Source organism: Aplysia californica, unplaced genomic scaffold (assembly GCF_000002075.1).
Source record: "Aplysia californica isolate F4 #8 unplaced genomic scaffold, AplCal3.0 scaffold00769, whole genome shotgun sequence".
Lineage (NCBI taxonomy): Eukaryota > Metazoa > Mollusca > Gastropoda > Aplysiida > Aplysiidae > Aplysia > Aplysia californica.
In genome coordinates, this window is record NW_004798039.1 from 175332 (window position 1) to 190999 (window position 15668).

Genomic DNA, 15668 nt, shown 5'->3' on the forward strand with positions numbered 1-15668 from the left:
CCCCCAAATAACAACATTCGCGCATGATAATAGCACAAACATACTAAATACATGACGTAGTGACTCTACGCTTCGAATTCGAAGCATCGATGAAGTTTCGTTTCCTCAAATTCACACAGCGCTTGTATTATGTGCACGTTTTTTCCCTGACATTTGTCTGATTTTGAAGCAACTAGAATTTCTCCATCCAATAAATAAATAGCCTACAACAACTTTTAAGCAAAATTTGTCCTTCTAATTTTAGAACTCTGTCGGTTTTCCTTCACTTATAAATGGGGTGGCATTCTTGAATAGTATCATAATAGTAGGCCTATTTTCTTGGGCACGATCATCATGCCATCGTTAGTCTCCCTGTCTGAAGACATAGCTCGTGAGCCCCTTTCTCTCTAATAATATTAAATAAACGCCATGAAGAGTAGGCCTACCGGTACCGTAGATTCTAGTTAGTTGAAGCTGTTTTTTGTTGTCGTTGGTTTTGTGTTCGTTTTAACTTAACTTACTTCTGACGTCATAACTAAAACGGCAAGTGTTTACGGAAGCAGAAACCTTTGCAAACGTAGGCTACCGTCTGTATGTTGTCATTTCTGTGCCTCTCCGTCGTTCTCTTTTGTTAAATCAAACATATTACACGTATCATGATAACACCGGTGCCCTTTTTGTCAGATTTGGCTTTGGTTTTTGCTGTCGCCATTCTTCTTGCTGCCGATTGCCTTTTTTTGCTGTTGCCATAGTCAGTGTATTGTTGTTGATAGTGATAGCCTACCTAATGACGATGGTGATGATGAAAACCCAAAGTACCCCGCCTCATAATCATCCGTGTCAAAAACCAAAGAGTAAAATACATTTCTGTGCTTACTTGAAATTTGAAAGCAGTGGCGTGGGGCGGCGCCAAGTTATCCATCTGCAAGGGTCAAGTACACTCCGAATCAAGGTACTATTACACTACACTACATCTATTTGACGGTGTTGATTTTTTATTTCAATTTGCGTTTGTACATGATGTGTGAGCCAATAAAGTGGCAGAACGAACATGTGCGCACATCTTTAAGTTGGTCGGGAAAAAGCCGAGATCGGTGCAGAAGTGCACTTGGATGCGCAAGTGTGATGCCTTGTTGTTACTGTTAGAAGTTAGAGCGGTCAGTAGAAAAAACATTCATGAGGGCCTACTCTTTTAATCAGACACCGGGTACGAAAAGAATGACAGATTTTAATTTTAATTTTTGGCATGTACGCCAAGTACCTATAGAATGCTCACATGTTTTTCTTTGTTCCAACCTTATCACTTCCTTTATCCGGAACTGACAACATAGGGCATTTTTTAGCCTGTCAGTCAGTGTGTATGTGATACAAAGATAAACGATGCAAGAAGCTAACTTTTCCCAATTTTTCAATAAGCTACATGTATCCTTTTGATGGTGTCGGTCTGGAAACAGCACCACAGAAATCTTCCTCCTCGCTGAATACAGTATTACATGTATGCTACCTTCAACAGTTTATATTTTAAAAACCCAACCATTCAGGCCTTTTGTTTTAGATGTCCAGTATTCATACATTGTAACTGATGACCCATGGCCTGGGTCAGCGATCTGGAGTGATGAAAACAAACTTCATTGCTTTATTTCCCACAGACACTCCTACCTGCGCTCTTTTCTTCCACCTCAGCGAAAGTACAACTCATAAATCATTTAATAAATGTGTCAAAAATGGCTTGTTCTGATACTTTCCAAGTCTGGTTTTGTTAGTTTTTAGTTTTTGTAAGAGTTTTACGGCACTTGCAACACAATAAGGTCATACAAAGATTAGAGGTGTTACAAGAGAGTAACAAACAAAAAAGGAGGAGAGATCAAGAAAATAGAGATATTTGATAATAAAGAAGGAGCAAACCACACCAGAGCACCCACCGACCACCCACCCAAAGCACATCAACACAATATTATGATGGTCATTTAGTAGCAGTAGTGCAGGGAAAAAGAAAGGCAGGCAACAGATGAAAGAGAAATACTAGTATGTCAAGGCCTTCCCAGTGGTGCCCCCCCAACTCCAACCACCTCTACAATAATAAAGGAAACATGGCTCTCTAACAGCCGGTGACTTATAATGGAAGAAGTAACAACCAATTACATTGGCGACAAAAAGAGACACCACAGCAATGGATTTACGGTTGCAACACTGGCTAAAGCACAAACTGTGTGCAGTTGAAGCATCGTGGCAGAAATGTATAAACTTTGACTGTCATGACTTAATCCTCTATCTGTACGTCGTGTTTTACTATCATATCCATACAACGTTGGGAACTCTGTGCCACCACTTTCCAAAGAGGAAATTTACTCATCAGTCCAATCTGTACACTTTGCATAGCAGTCTGTCAAAATGATTTTTTGAGAAATACTGAAAGAAGTATTCTAAAAATAAAAGTGAAGAATACAACCCCGGGGGTACAAAATGAACCCAGGGCGTATGGATAGGGTTAACATCCCCATTACAGCAATCTAAACTAACCCTACTGGCAATATCCACATGAGTCATCTGAACTGAATGGTATACACTATAGCTTAGTTAAGTTCAAAGATAAAAATGAATCTGCCCTTTCAATGAATTAATGCTAAAAAGAAAATACATGGAAGAGCCTGCCAAGAATAAAATAACATTTTTTATTGATCGTCTAAATTGTTTGCTTCAATACAAACAATACAATAAAAAGTGCAGTGAGAAGGATAAAGGCAGAAAAAAGCAATTTATAACTGGAATTCAAAAGCCCAGACAGGAAAGAAAGAAGAGATGAAAGAGAGTACCAAAATTAAAATGTATCCCCTCTCCCATTAACTAGCAAAATATGGTAAAATATGGAATTCCCCCTCCCCAATTAAAATATCACACAAATCAAAACACAAAGGGCAAAAAAAAAGAGAGAAAAAAATTGTCAATTTCAAAAATTTATTGATATAAATCAATTGCTGGCTGCTGTCTTTCTTCCCTACTTTGCCATTTATCTCAAAGCAAAAGAAAAGGGGGATAAATATCAATGATGTAGGAATGGAATTTTTTCTCAAAAACATCAAGTGACAATCAAGTAATTACTTTCCAAGACTGATATACACTTGGTGGCCAAAAAACCATTAGGCAATCAGAACAAGTCTACTGTATACCTTACATTACAGAAAGCTATGTAGACTCTACAAAGCAGACTAGCTGAACAGACCCGAGTTTGGGCACTGAATCTATCGGTGATTCATACTGTCCATTCACTACTGAAAATTCTAACCTGCTTGAAGACTGTCTAGCTATAGCTATCATGTAATGGTCCCAAAACAATATATGGACTGGAGAAACCTGGTTCTACTAATTGCATTGGCACATGTTAATTAGCAATAGGAACAATTTTTTTTTGAGCCAATCCAAAAAAACAACCAAAAAACATCTATTATAATTAACTAAGTCCTAAGAGAATACATAAGAAAAAAGTGAATGCCAAATTGCAACGTGCGGCTTGTAATAGAAGGAAAAGGTACAAACAGTTTACGTGTATGGATAAAACCCAACAAGGTAACTTTTTACATTCACATCACATGAGATCCAAATACAGAAGAAGAAAAAGATTGTGAATGCCTAACTTTGACATAGTGGGCACTATAGAAAGAGGGGTTTAAAAATACTTCAGACCATGGTATCTTTGCAAATATCATTTTTTTTTCTTTTTGAGATTGCGGGAGAATTCTACATAGAATCACTGTATGAATGTAACAAGTAATTTTTTTCACAACTGGAAAAAAAAAAAAATGAAAAGGAATTAGAACTATTTCCGTTTTTAAAATTCACTATGCAAAGGTAACATAAGCATGGAAGTTTTATCACCAGTATTTTCAATGTGGAAATGCTCAAACACATCTCAAGTACACAACACTCATACATTGACATTTATGAAGTATAAATATCAGCAGACAATTCGGTAATGTTCTCACAACAACATTCAACAGTCACTCCATGCACATCACACAGCACAGCTTTTAATGTTTGTGTATGTGTTACAGTTTTAATGAATGAATGTTTCATTCCACAGTCTGCAATCAGTTCCATTCATCACCAGCACACTGGAGCGATGAAGTCCACACCGCTTGATGGAGCAGTTGTTTTGAGCTCTTTTGTTCGCATAAGATGCAGATGACCAATGGTAGAAAAACAATGGAGAATGGAGACGAAGTGATCACACATTCATATCAATTACTTAGATGTCATCATCGTCACAAACTCTGAAAAGAGAAAGAAAAATAGAAACGTTAGAATGCAAGTTAATTCAGATCGCACAAAGGTAGAAATAAAAAGAAAAAAAAGGCAATCCAGAAATGGGATACCCCAAACAGCTGTGACCATCCTATTTAAAACCCAGAAGTAATGAAAGTCCTGCCGCCTGTGACGGAGCCTGAATGCACAGAAATTTATATCATCAAACTGCAGGTTCCACAGTTTGCTAATGGGTTTTTTAAAAAAAAGAAAAAGGGTGTGTGTGTGAAGTGGTGAAGAATAGACAAGCCCATGTTTGCCATTTCATGATAAAACTACAAAGCATTAGACTTCCAGCTAACTTCTCCAATTCAATTATTTCTCTTATCAATTATACAGTTTACTCTAAACAGATGCTTTACCTAACAGGTTTACACATAACATCTCATTTTTTAATTAACGGCGACAAGTGTGTAGTCAGTACTAGTTCTCTGTATAGTATAAAAGGTGCTTGACTTGATGTTTTTATGGAACATCAGATCTGAGGCAACTATTCAGTCACTTGTATACACAAAATAACCAATAACTATAGCACAATATCAGTGTGCGTGTGAGAGGGAGCGAGAGAGAGAGCAGAATCACAAAGAAGCACACAGCATAAAGGTAGGCCTACATGGTGAAATGCACTTCTGAGAAGACAGAAAATACGACAAAACAAAGACCACAAAAGGCACGGATCAGTGCCTGTGTTATGAACTCAAAGAGTGTGAGTGCTGTTGTTTCCCTCAAACACCTTTCTTACGATACACAACTTCTTAACCTCAAACAGTACTAGGGAAGACAGCTACAGTTAAGCAAGCACTTAGTAAAATCCCCATGACGCAGTAATCTTTCATTATTTTGCCGTGGTTTTAGTAAAAAGAATTACAGAGTAGAGGAGAAGGTAATGAGGAAACATTTTTAAAAAAATACTTAAACAAAAATTTAAAAAACAAAATTCTAAAATTTAGTTCACAACCCACAAAATACATTTTCATTGTTCCCCACATCTTTTCATGCTACAACAATCAATACCACTAGCCCTTCAGGAGAGTGATGAACTTCCTTTCCCAAAATACTTTTTTAAACACAACAACTTTACTTTGTAAAGACAAAACACCACCAAATGGAACAATGAAAATGAATGATCCCCCCCCCCGTGTCTGATTATGTCCGCAAAGGAATAACAATGAAATGCCTATATCAAAATGACATTATTTTTCTGTTCAACCAACTCCCTCAATAATGGCCACTTTGGTCTTATAATGTCTCATGTGTTGTTCTTATGTAAATAAAAATCTGAAGAAGAATGATGACTAGGGAATTGAAGATTATTTATTGCAAAAACGAAAACTAGACTGTCAAGCTACAACTAAGATCTCTACTATAAACATCTGAGGTCGCACTTAGCGTGTGTACTTTAACACACTACTACACTCATCCTCACTGCTTATTATGTAAGTTGCATACATGATGCTCACAGCGAGCACTAAAACTTACGCCATACAACACAACATAAGCTGACATTTAAATACAACGGGGGGGGGGAGAGATAGATATATAGATTTGCCAAATTACACACTACAAGCACTCGTATCAGCCCAACAACAAAATAACCCAGGGCAGGGGTAGATTTTATTTTTTGGCCATAATCTATTCTTCAAGGATTGGAGTATTATGGGATTCTCTTGCTAATTTTGAAACCCAGAGTTACTTCAGTATAGTACTTGTAGGTGCAAATCAAGACCAAAATCCCCCAAATCAAGAATAACTTCAGTACAAAATTCTTATTTAATTGAGAACACCCCCCCCCCCCTCCCCAAAGTATGAACTGAGCAGATGGTTGTTGCAACAGTTGTCAGCTACACATACCTTCATAGTTCACTTGGCCATCACCATCAATGTCAGCTTCCCTGATCATTTCATCAACTTCCTCATCTGTTAATTTTTCACCAAGATTTGTCATGACATGTCGAAGTTCAGCAGCACTAATAAATCCATTGCCATCCTTATCAAAGACACGGAATGCTTCTCGAATTTCTTCTTCACTATCAGTGTCTTTCATTTTCCTTGCCATCATGGTGAGGAATTCAGGGAAATCAATTGTGCCATTGCCTGAAAGAGAAAGAAAAAATTTTGATTGAGATTACAATACAAATTTTAAAATTTGGTCCAAACAAATTTTCTTCAAGTTCGCATGTCAGATAACCAAAAACTTGGAAGCCCTGAAAAATCATGGATAAAAAACAACTAGATGCTTGTATGCTTCAAGCACAAAAGTACCCACATCATTTGAGGTAGTCTGTTCTGGTATAAAAGCAAATAAAATTATGAAATATCAATATATCCATTTCTTACCTGTGGAAAGAGCCCCAAAACACCACTCATCACAAGACTTCTCATACACACAAGATGCAAACCAGCAAGAACAATTAAAGCCTCACGACAGATCATCCTAACAACAGAAGAATACTTCAAAAGATGAAAAATCTGTCGGAAAAGCTAAGGCTTGACAAACAATAGCTTTTAAGGATACAAAATAACACTTTATCAGAGATAGAGGTGCCATTTAGAATCGAAAAAATAAATCCTGAACTGTTTCCACTCTGTGGAAATGCACGCACGGAGAAAAAACTTTTCATTCATACATTGTTTACCACATTTTCTATCAAGAAGTCAGGGAAAATCCAGATTTTCAGCACCTCTGGTTGAACAGTAGACTAACAGTACTATAGATTTGACCACTTGGAGAGATCTGCGAATCTGTAGAATGCTGACAGTGCAAGCACTGAATATTACTGAACAGCATGGGAAACTATTCTCTCTCTGCTAATTTGAATTTTTACCCTATTTCAAATGTTTTTGACAAACTATATATAATTATATCTTGAAAACAGTATATGTGTGGTGACAAGCTTGGTTCAATTCTGAGCAGGGGAACTTAAAAAGTAAAAGGGTCCAACTGGGAATGGTGGTGGTGGGGGAAAGAGAACAATTACTGCTGTTGAATAAACTGTTGATCCTAACCTGAAACTTTACTGACACACAGACAGCAAGCACATCTTTTAACTGCAAGCTATCTTAACAGCACCAATTCACAAAAAGTGTTAGAAGTCCAAGCAAATAAGTGCAACCCCCCCCCCCCCCCCCAAGACAGATAACTAACCACTGTCATATTTTCTACACAAAATTAACCTCTGAAATTGCGAAAACTTCCAAACTAAACGGCGTACTCTTAAAGAGACAATAATTTATTTAAACAGCATGAGATTACAAGAGTCCCCTTCAACTGAACAGGGTTAATCCACACATACACACACCAATATGCTTCCCGAGAAGCTGAGAATGTTTCGGAGTGTTCTATGGTCTGCTGGGGTAATAATATAGTGTAAAGCGCATAGAGCCTGCTGTTGAGCGGGGAATGCGCTATACAAATGCTATCTATTATTATTATTATTAATAAAATAATAATTTTTTTAAATTTAAAAAAGCAGCGGTAAAGCACACCAAAAAATCTGCAGGTCCCCAGTTTTGGTTTAATTAAAAGTTACTCCACTTATAGTTTAAGTCAACTCCACTGAGGCTGCTGTTATTAAGTAAACTACAGACATTTTGAGTTTGCTCCCATGCCCAGGGTGAGTCATAATCATAAAATCACCATTTTCCTATAATTTGTCAAGCTTGCCCTTTGTACGTGTGTATGTATATGAAGAAAATCGAACGTACGTATGAAGAAAATCGAACCAGAAGGTATATCTAGCACTGGACCCCCCCCCCCCCCCCAAAAAAAAAGTACCTCAAAGGAATTCAAAATTTGAGAGCTTCCTGAGAGCGAAAATCTCAGTTTGTAAGGGTTTGAGTGCTTAATCAGCTGCTTGCACTGTATACTTCCCGGGAAGCTGAGAATCCTTTTGGTCTGTTGTAATGTAAAACGCATAGAGTTTGCTGTCATGCAGGGAATATACGCTGTACTAAGGCTATTTTTACTATCACTGTTATCATGAAGAAATAAAATACACACAATCTGACCCCTTTTATGCTGATTTGAGGTTTCTCTGGTTTGCATTATTTCTTCAAGTTTATCTCAGTTACATTCTGTTATCAGTGCCAAAGCCTTGAAATATGAGCACAGACCGAAAAGTTCATGAATCATATTCACGTTGGTCATTTCCGCATCCCCCCTATTAACATCCCAATTATAACGTTCCTCAGTTTTACAGGCTGATTTAAAAAACCCAAACCCCTTAACAAAACGAACAGAACGGGTGGCGGCCGAAGCCTACTCTTGTTATTTTGGACCACCAAGGAATCTTTAAAGTGCACAACTTGCACATTGGACCTCCAAGACTTTTCGCCATTCCCCGAGAAGGCTAGGTGTACATCTTTCCTACCATAAAATCTGGGGTGTTGCTGAAAGATAGCAGTAAGGAGCCAAGGAGTAGTCAGAACGGCTGCAGAAAGAGTAAGGAGGCAAAGGGGGTGAAGGGGTGGGGGCAGAAAGAGGAGACGAACGCAGACGACAAAAAATGTTAGAGAGCAGGAAAGGAGAAAATTTTAGAGAAGAATTTTCCATCGCTATCCAGATTTGAACCCGGGACCATTGAATAAGAGGCGAACACCTTAACCTCTGGGCCACGAGAGCCCCAGTAGAAGACTACAGACCATTTCCTTTTAAGTACATAACTTCTCTAAAATGTTTTAGAAAAGGGGTTTTCTGCTAGAAAAGAGAAAATCTAGAAAATGACTTGAATTCCATTCAACACGCAAATACAAGAATTGCCACTTTAGGTATTATCATTAGAAGTGAGCATCCCACCTGTCTCAGATAGGGTTTTTTCGTTTGTTCCTTGCACTCTACTTTTAACATAGTTTCAAACCCCGTACTCGTGACACAAGTCATGCTGCAACCAGAATTTTAATACAAAATATATGCAGACTGGCTGGTCTGAGTCTGAGCTGATTTTGCTTGAAATGTTAAAATTGGTTCATCAAAATTCAATACTGCCTTGCATGTTCTTTGGAAACTTCTGCTCATTTCACTGCCGTGTTTTAAGGTACATTATTTTTTCATATCATGAAAGAAGTCTTGCTGTACACTTGAGTTTTAAAAAAAAAAGAAAAAAAAAAGGAAGCTGTGTGTGAGGTGGCAGTAGTAACTGGATGTGCGCTTGAAGTGCATAACTACATCCGTTTTTTTAAAGAAATATTTCTTTCATTGGCTCAGGCTATAACCCATAATACAAAAGAGAGGGAATTACAGCTATAAACCCATAATACAAAAAAGCAGGAATTACTAACACCTTGTCAAGCTAATGTTTGCCTTCTTCAATGTAACTTATGTTTTGCTAAGGGGAAAAGTGACTTTAAAGGCTCTATGCACAAAGGGTTTTCAAGTTCGAGCAGCATGCATTTGACATAGTAACGTATATTGGTGGGGAAGTTGATTGTTTTCTTCCACTAAACACCACACCAGGAGGGTGGAGTAGCTGAACTACAAATGAATTTTCTAAAACTAGAATAGGGGATATTACGATCATATTTTTATTTTCATAAAATTGAGAGAAAAACAATTGCTGTGATTCAGCTTAATTCGCAAGGATCACATTGATGAGATCGATACTGGAGGCAAATGTTATTCCCACTCTTGAGAAAATACTAAAAACTCGCGTAGTTGGCCTAAACGCATGCCACAAATGGAACAAATTTCCAGCCAAAGTAAATGTGTCATGACATGGTGGAATCAGGCGCTTAATTTTTGGGCATTTGGGGTTATCATTTGCCTTCCTTTTGGAGAAAAAATATCCATCTATGTTGAACAGACGTCAAAATATTTGCGATTGAAGGAGGTCAGGGTCGCCTGGTTTCAGAAGTAAAATTAGTGAGAAAACGACCCCCAAAGTTTGGAAACTGACAATTTACCTATTATATTGAGCCTTTAATCTATGTCTTCCAGTAAAATCCACACAAAAATGTTTTTTAATGGACACAAAAGGTGTTGAGGGGGGAAAAGAGAAAAAATTAGAACCCCCCCCCCCAATTTCTTTCTTCATTTCATTATTTTCACTGGCACCTGATTAACAAATGTTTACTTTCGCCATTTGCAAAGAATTCTGTAAGCTATACTTTAAGTGGGGACTCTCGTGGCCTAGAGATAAGGTGTTCACCTCTCATTCAATAGGTCCTGGGCTCGAATCCTGATAGCAACAGAAAATTTTCTACTTTCACATCCTCCTTTCCTGCTCTCGAAAAATGTTTTCATCTGCTTTCATCCCCACTTTCTGCCCCACCTCTTCAGCACCCTCCTCTGGGCTTCTGACTCTACTGATTCTCCTTGGCTCCTTCTTACTGATGACTGAGGTCTTTCGACCACACCCTTAATCTTATGGTAGGTAAGATCTACACCTAGCCTTCACAGACAAGGGCAAATTTAAATCTCTGAGGTCCGGTGCGTAAGTTACACACGTTAAAGATCCCTAGGTGGTCTAAAATCAATAAGAGTAGGCTTTGGTCACAACCGGGGCAAAATTCAAAATTTCCTACCAACGAAAAGTTGGTGTGTCCTGCACTCATACGACCTTATAATGCAGTTGCGAGCGCCTTAAAACACTTACCAAAAAAACCCCAAAAGTGTTAATTTGTTAATAAAATGTAGCCAGTAGAGCTAAAATGGAATAAATTCCAAAGAGACTTATTCTCTCATCTTCAAAGCCAGATCTCTCAACCAGACCTCTTTAAAATGGATTGGGACTTAAATCGGCTGATCCATTACTGTTTCAGTAACTTAGAAAAAACTTTACTATTCAGCTATACATTTTAACAGGAAATCAAGATGAGCATGGCTCTCTCAGGGACATGAGAGAGATGAAGCAGTGAAGCTCACTTGGAACGAGCTTGGAAGGATAGCCCACGACAGAGATAAATGGAAGGAGCTTGTATGTGGCATATATACCATACCAGCGGTGAAAGGCATTGATGATGATGGTTCTCGCACACACACACACGGGGGGGGGGGGGGGGAGATAGAGCACCCATATATATTTATGAGAGCATTTAATTTAGAAAATTTCATTCACAGTACAGAAAACTACTTTTTCCAGTTCTTTTGTCACATCAATCCGTCTCTTTTTTTAAAAAAAAGTGCTTTAACTTTAAGGCGCTCGAAACTGCATAAGGTCATACGAGTGCGCAAGACACATTAAACATTTTCAGTAGGTGGGAAATTTTGAATTTTGCCCAGGTGGCGGCCGAAGCCTACTCTTATCGATTTTGGACGACCAAGGGATCTTTAACCTGCACAACTTGCACAGAACCTTTAAGATTTTTCGCCATTTTCCGAGAAGGCTAGGTGTAGATCTTTCAGGCATAAGATCAGGGGTATGACTGAAAGACAGTAAGAAAGAGCCAAGGAGTAGCAGTAGAAAGGCTGCAGAAAGAGTCAGGAGCCCAGAAGAGGTGAGGTTGAGGGGGCAGAAAGTGGACGTGAAAGCAGACGACAGAACATTGCTACAGCAGAAAAGGAGGTGAAGGAGACAATTTAAGAGAAGAAAAATTTCCGTTGTCATCCGGATTCCATCCCAGAAACTTATCGAATGGCCACAAGACCCCCGACATCAATCTGTAACATTATTATTTAGTTATCAACACTATTTTTATGAAAAGGCTCCTGATGATTGATAATACCAACTACACTTTTTTCCCCACAAAGAACTGAATGCACTATAACTACTTGCAACAGGGCAGCAACATGCCGAAGATTAGAGGTGTTAAGTTACAAGAGAATAAACAACAAAAAAGAGATAGACAAGGACAGACAAATGTTTGTGGGAAAGAAAGACATACCACACCAAAGACCCTCCAACCACCCATGCACTGAACTACTATTGTGCACTGACTTCTAGAAAGAGAGAAAGTTGGCCCAAACAATTGAATATCTATCCATGTACTATATTACAAAGACGCCTCTTCTCTCAAAAGTACAACTTATGATTACTGTCCCCTTTTAACTCACTGAAGACAGGTCTCACAAGGCGCACAACCCCTGAAGACAGGTTTTTTGTGTGGTATTAAAAAAAATCATAATAACTCTACTTAGAATTGTTCAATTGCTCTGACCTTTTCACATAAGTAAGAAACATTTGTGTTCTTTCAAATAAACAAATTGGAATGCTGTATCTTTTAATACCTAAAAAAAAATAATCAATTTTGGTTTTCTCTAGAATTTTTTACAGTTTTACTTTCCCTTTCCTCAAACCAGATCTACTTACACTACTAAGTTACACCTTTACTAAAAGAAATATCACTGTCAGGCCTTTTGCGCCTCTCAGGCCCACTCTGGATCATTAGGATCGCTAAGTTCACTTTCTGATAAACTAGACTCATTGAAAACATAAAAAATGTTGCTAGGTTTGCAGCGTACACGTACTCTCGAAGTCTGCATGGGGGCAGCCATTTTCCCTAGAACTAATGTTGACATCACATCCCCTAAAAGTTTGTACTAAAAAAAGTTCTACCCTACTTCCGTCAAACTTCGCATGAAACGAAAGAAATGGATGAACTAGCGCTGACGACGATTCTTGAAGCGCTCTCATGATTACGAAAAGTGCGAAAAAAATGATAAAGCTGGTCCCGTGGGGGTCACTGGATCCGACGTCAGAGGGTAATCGGCCAGTCCCGAGAATGTATCGGGATACGCCGTCAGTGAGTTAAAATAATAAAAAAATATTTAGATAATCCTATTCTTATCAAAGGTGACCAAATTTGAATCTAATATAGGCTCATGTATAGCTTACAACAGCCTGAAACCTTTCAAGATCCACTCTATTCAGCATGAAACAAAAAGTAGCCAAATATTATATTTTGCTTGATGATACCTCGTTAAAATTTCTCCCCAAAATAAATCAGATACAAAATCCTATCCAGTTTGTTTTCGTTTTAACAAAGTCATTTTGATCTATCCATGCAAATGGTTGGTTGTGGCATTGCAAGTGAGTAAAATGACTTTTAATGACATAACTGAACACTTTTAACAAGCAGAATGAAAGGGGAAGGTATGTCTTATACACGGGAGGGCACGCGCCGGCAATTTTGAAGGAAAAATAAAGAGTTTTTTCCTTTGCTGATTCAAGAAAATAACTCTGCAAGATACCATTCAGAGTGACAGTAAGGTACTGGAAAAAACCCAAAAAAACAACCTTATTAAACCCCCTACGATATAGGGTGAACTATCTGGAATTTCTCCCCACACTTGAACATGAACCTACCATCAGCATCCACCTCATTGATCATGTCTTGCAATTCAGCCTCAGTAGGGTTCTGGCCTAAGGAACGCATGACAGTTCCAAGTTCTTTGGTTGTGATGGTGCCATCTCCATCTTTATCGAAAAGACTGAATGCCTCTTTGAACTCTGTATAGGAAAGAGAAAAAAATATAATTGTACACTTCAAATTACTAAAGCACACAAGGTGGACATCTCTAAACAGACCAATGATGACCAGACTTAATGATCCTGTACTAGATCTAGCTGATATTGCTTTATTTTATGAGACTATTCATTCTTCAACAAGTAATTGGTTAAGTTTTTACACTTGGGAATGCATTGATCTATATTTTTAAAACCATCATTTACAAAGTGTAGTCTACCAAATAACTTTTAAACTAAAACCCCCCCAAAAAATCTAAACCCTGAAATTACATTTATTTTGAAGTTTTATAGTCATATTTTGGAATATTAAATTCTCTTTAACAGCTCAGTTTAACATTTGATTTTTTTTATAGCCAATTATTGTTTTTAAAAAGTAATTAGGTGAATTAACATGGTCAAAAGTTGGGAGTATTTCTGTACAATCATAGTAGGCCTACTTTGTCCGATTATTACAATGGAACTTACCAGCAATCTGCTCTTCTGTTAATTGGTCAGCCTGAAAATATGAAAGCAAAAAATTGTCATGTAGGTATCGGAGTAAAAAGTAAAATTATTAAGGGAGGGTAAGGGGTTTACACAACCAGCTTTAACAGTAAAAACAGAACAAAGTTCATACTGGTAGCCTAATTAACTCGTTCATAGTCACTTCTCTTCAAACTGATTAGACTAGAAAAACACTACCCTGCAGTTTATAACTGAGAGGAATGTAATGGATCCCTCTTCAATGTTCAATAGACCTAATGTTGGACACTGATTCGTGGTAAGATTTAGTAGGCCTACAGATCTAGATCTAGACTAGATTCTAGGCCTAAAAGGTTAGAAAGTCAATTTATGGTACAAAAAGTGTAACAAGTCTATCGATGCACTTTTATACACAACAGACGGTTTCATAATTTGCTGACATAGAATCTAGATTTAAATCTTTAATGATTAACATTGTGGAACCAAACCCTGCACTGAAACACCAACTTGTATTGTCCAACTATCATGAGTTCATGAGCCTAATGATTTAAAAACAGGTAGCCTACATATATGTACAGTATAATGTCAAGAACAGGGCTCACATTGAAACCATGCCATCAGCTTGGATGTCTTATAAAACAGGCAAAAACAACTTAAGAGGTAAAAGGACCAGCACTGGGACTACACTGTTACATCACTGTACTGATCAAACCACTTTTTCAACAAGCTGAATAGATCTAGAATCTGGCTTGATGAAAGAACAGATTTGTGTTACAAAGTGGACCATGCCACAGATCTAGATATGGAAATATCTTGATCTAGAATCTAGTTAGATCTAGATCTATGCCTATATAGTAGATTCTAGATCTAAGCTAGGTTCCTGCTTTTCAGTCAGAGACAGTTTGAAACTTTCAAGGAATTAAAAATAGACCGGTTTCATACACAAACTTCAAAATGACAGACCTAGAATCTAGACTCCAGATGTAACTCTAGATTTATATTATCTAGTATCTAGATCTAGAACCTCCTTAACTGAACCCATTAAGAGATATTCGGTAGCCTACTGTGGTGAAGTAGGCCTAGGCTTAATTAAAGCAGTAACATACTCTCAAACTAATCAATTTGAAAACAGATCAGTGCCTGCTGTCTGAACCTAAAACACGATCTACACAATCTATGTGTAGATCTACATCAAAAACTGTAAGGAAGGAGTAGCCTAGACTTGTTCAGGTTGAGTCTTGGCAAACATAGATAGATGTGCCTAGGCCCTTATCTTAGATTAGAAATATGAAAAATAGATTCTAGACACCGTCAACAAGCAAGGGATCGTCAATGGCATTTTACGTTCAGGCTGCGGTACCAAGAGGTGCTTTTTCAGTAGTTCCCACCCCCTTTATTTGTGCCTAGATCTTCTAGATCTAGATCTCTCTCTAGATTCTAGAATCTAGACCTATACGTTTGATGCGCGGCGAGCTAAGATATCAAACCTAACAACTGCAAAACAGTACGTTAAGGTAGAATTTAGGG

The 15668-nt window shown here is 37.8% G+C and overlaps 1 protein-coding gene across 1 annotated transcript in view; it reads right to left on the minus strand.

Moving 5' to 3' along the window:
* Nucleotides 1–3692: 3692 nt before the first annotated feature.
* Nucleotides 3693–15668, minus strand: part of CaM (calmodulin) — a 13061-nt gene continuing 1085 nt past the window's right edge. The window contains 4 exon segments of the mRNA NM_001204580.1: nt 3693–4247; nt 6130–6372; nt 13518–13661; nt 14145–14175. Coding sequence (NP_001191509.1) covers nt 4219–4247; nt 6130–6372; nt 13518–13661; nt 14145–14175 — 447 coding nt within the window. The 3' untranslated portion in view covers nt 3693–4218.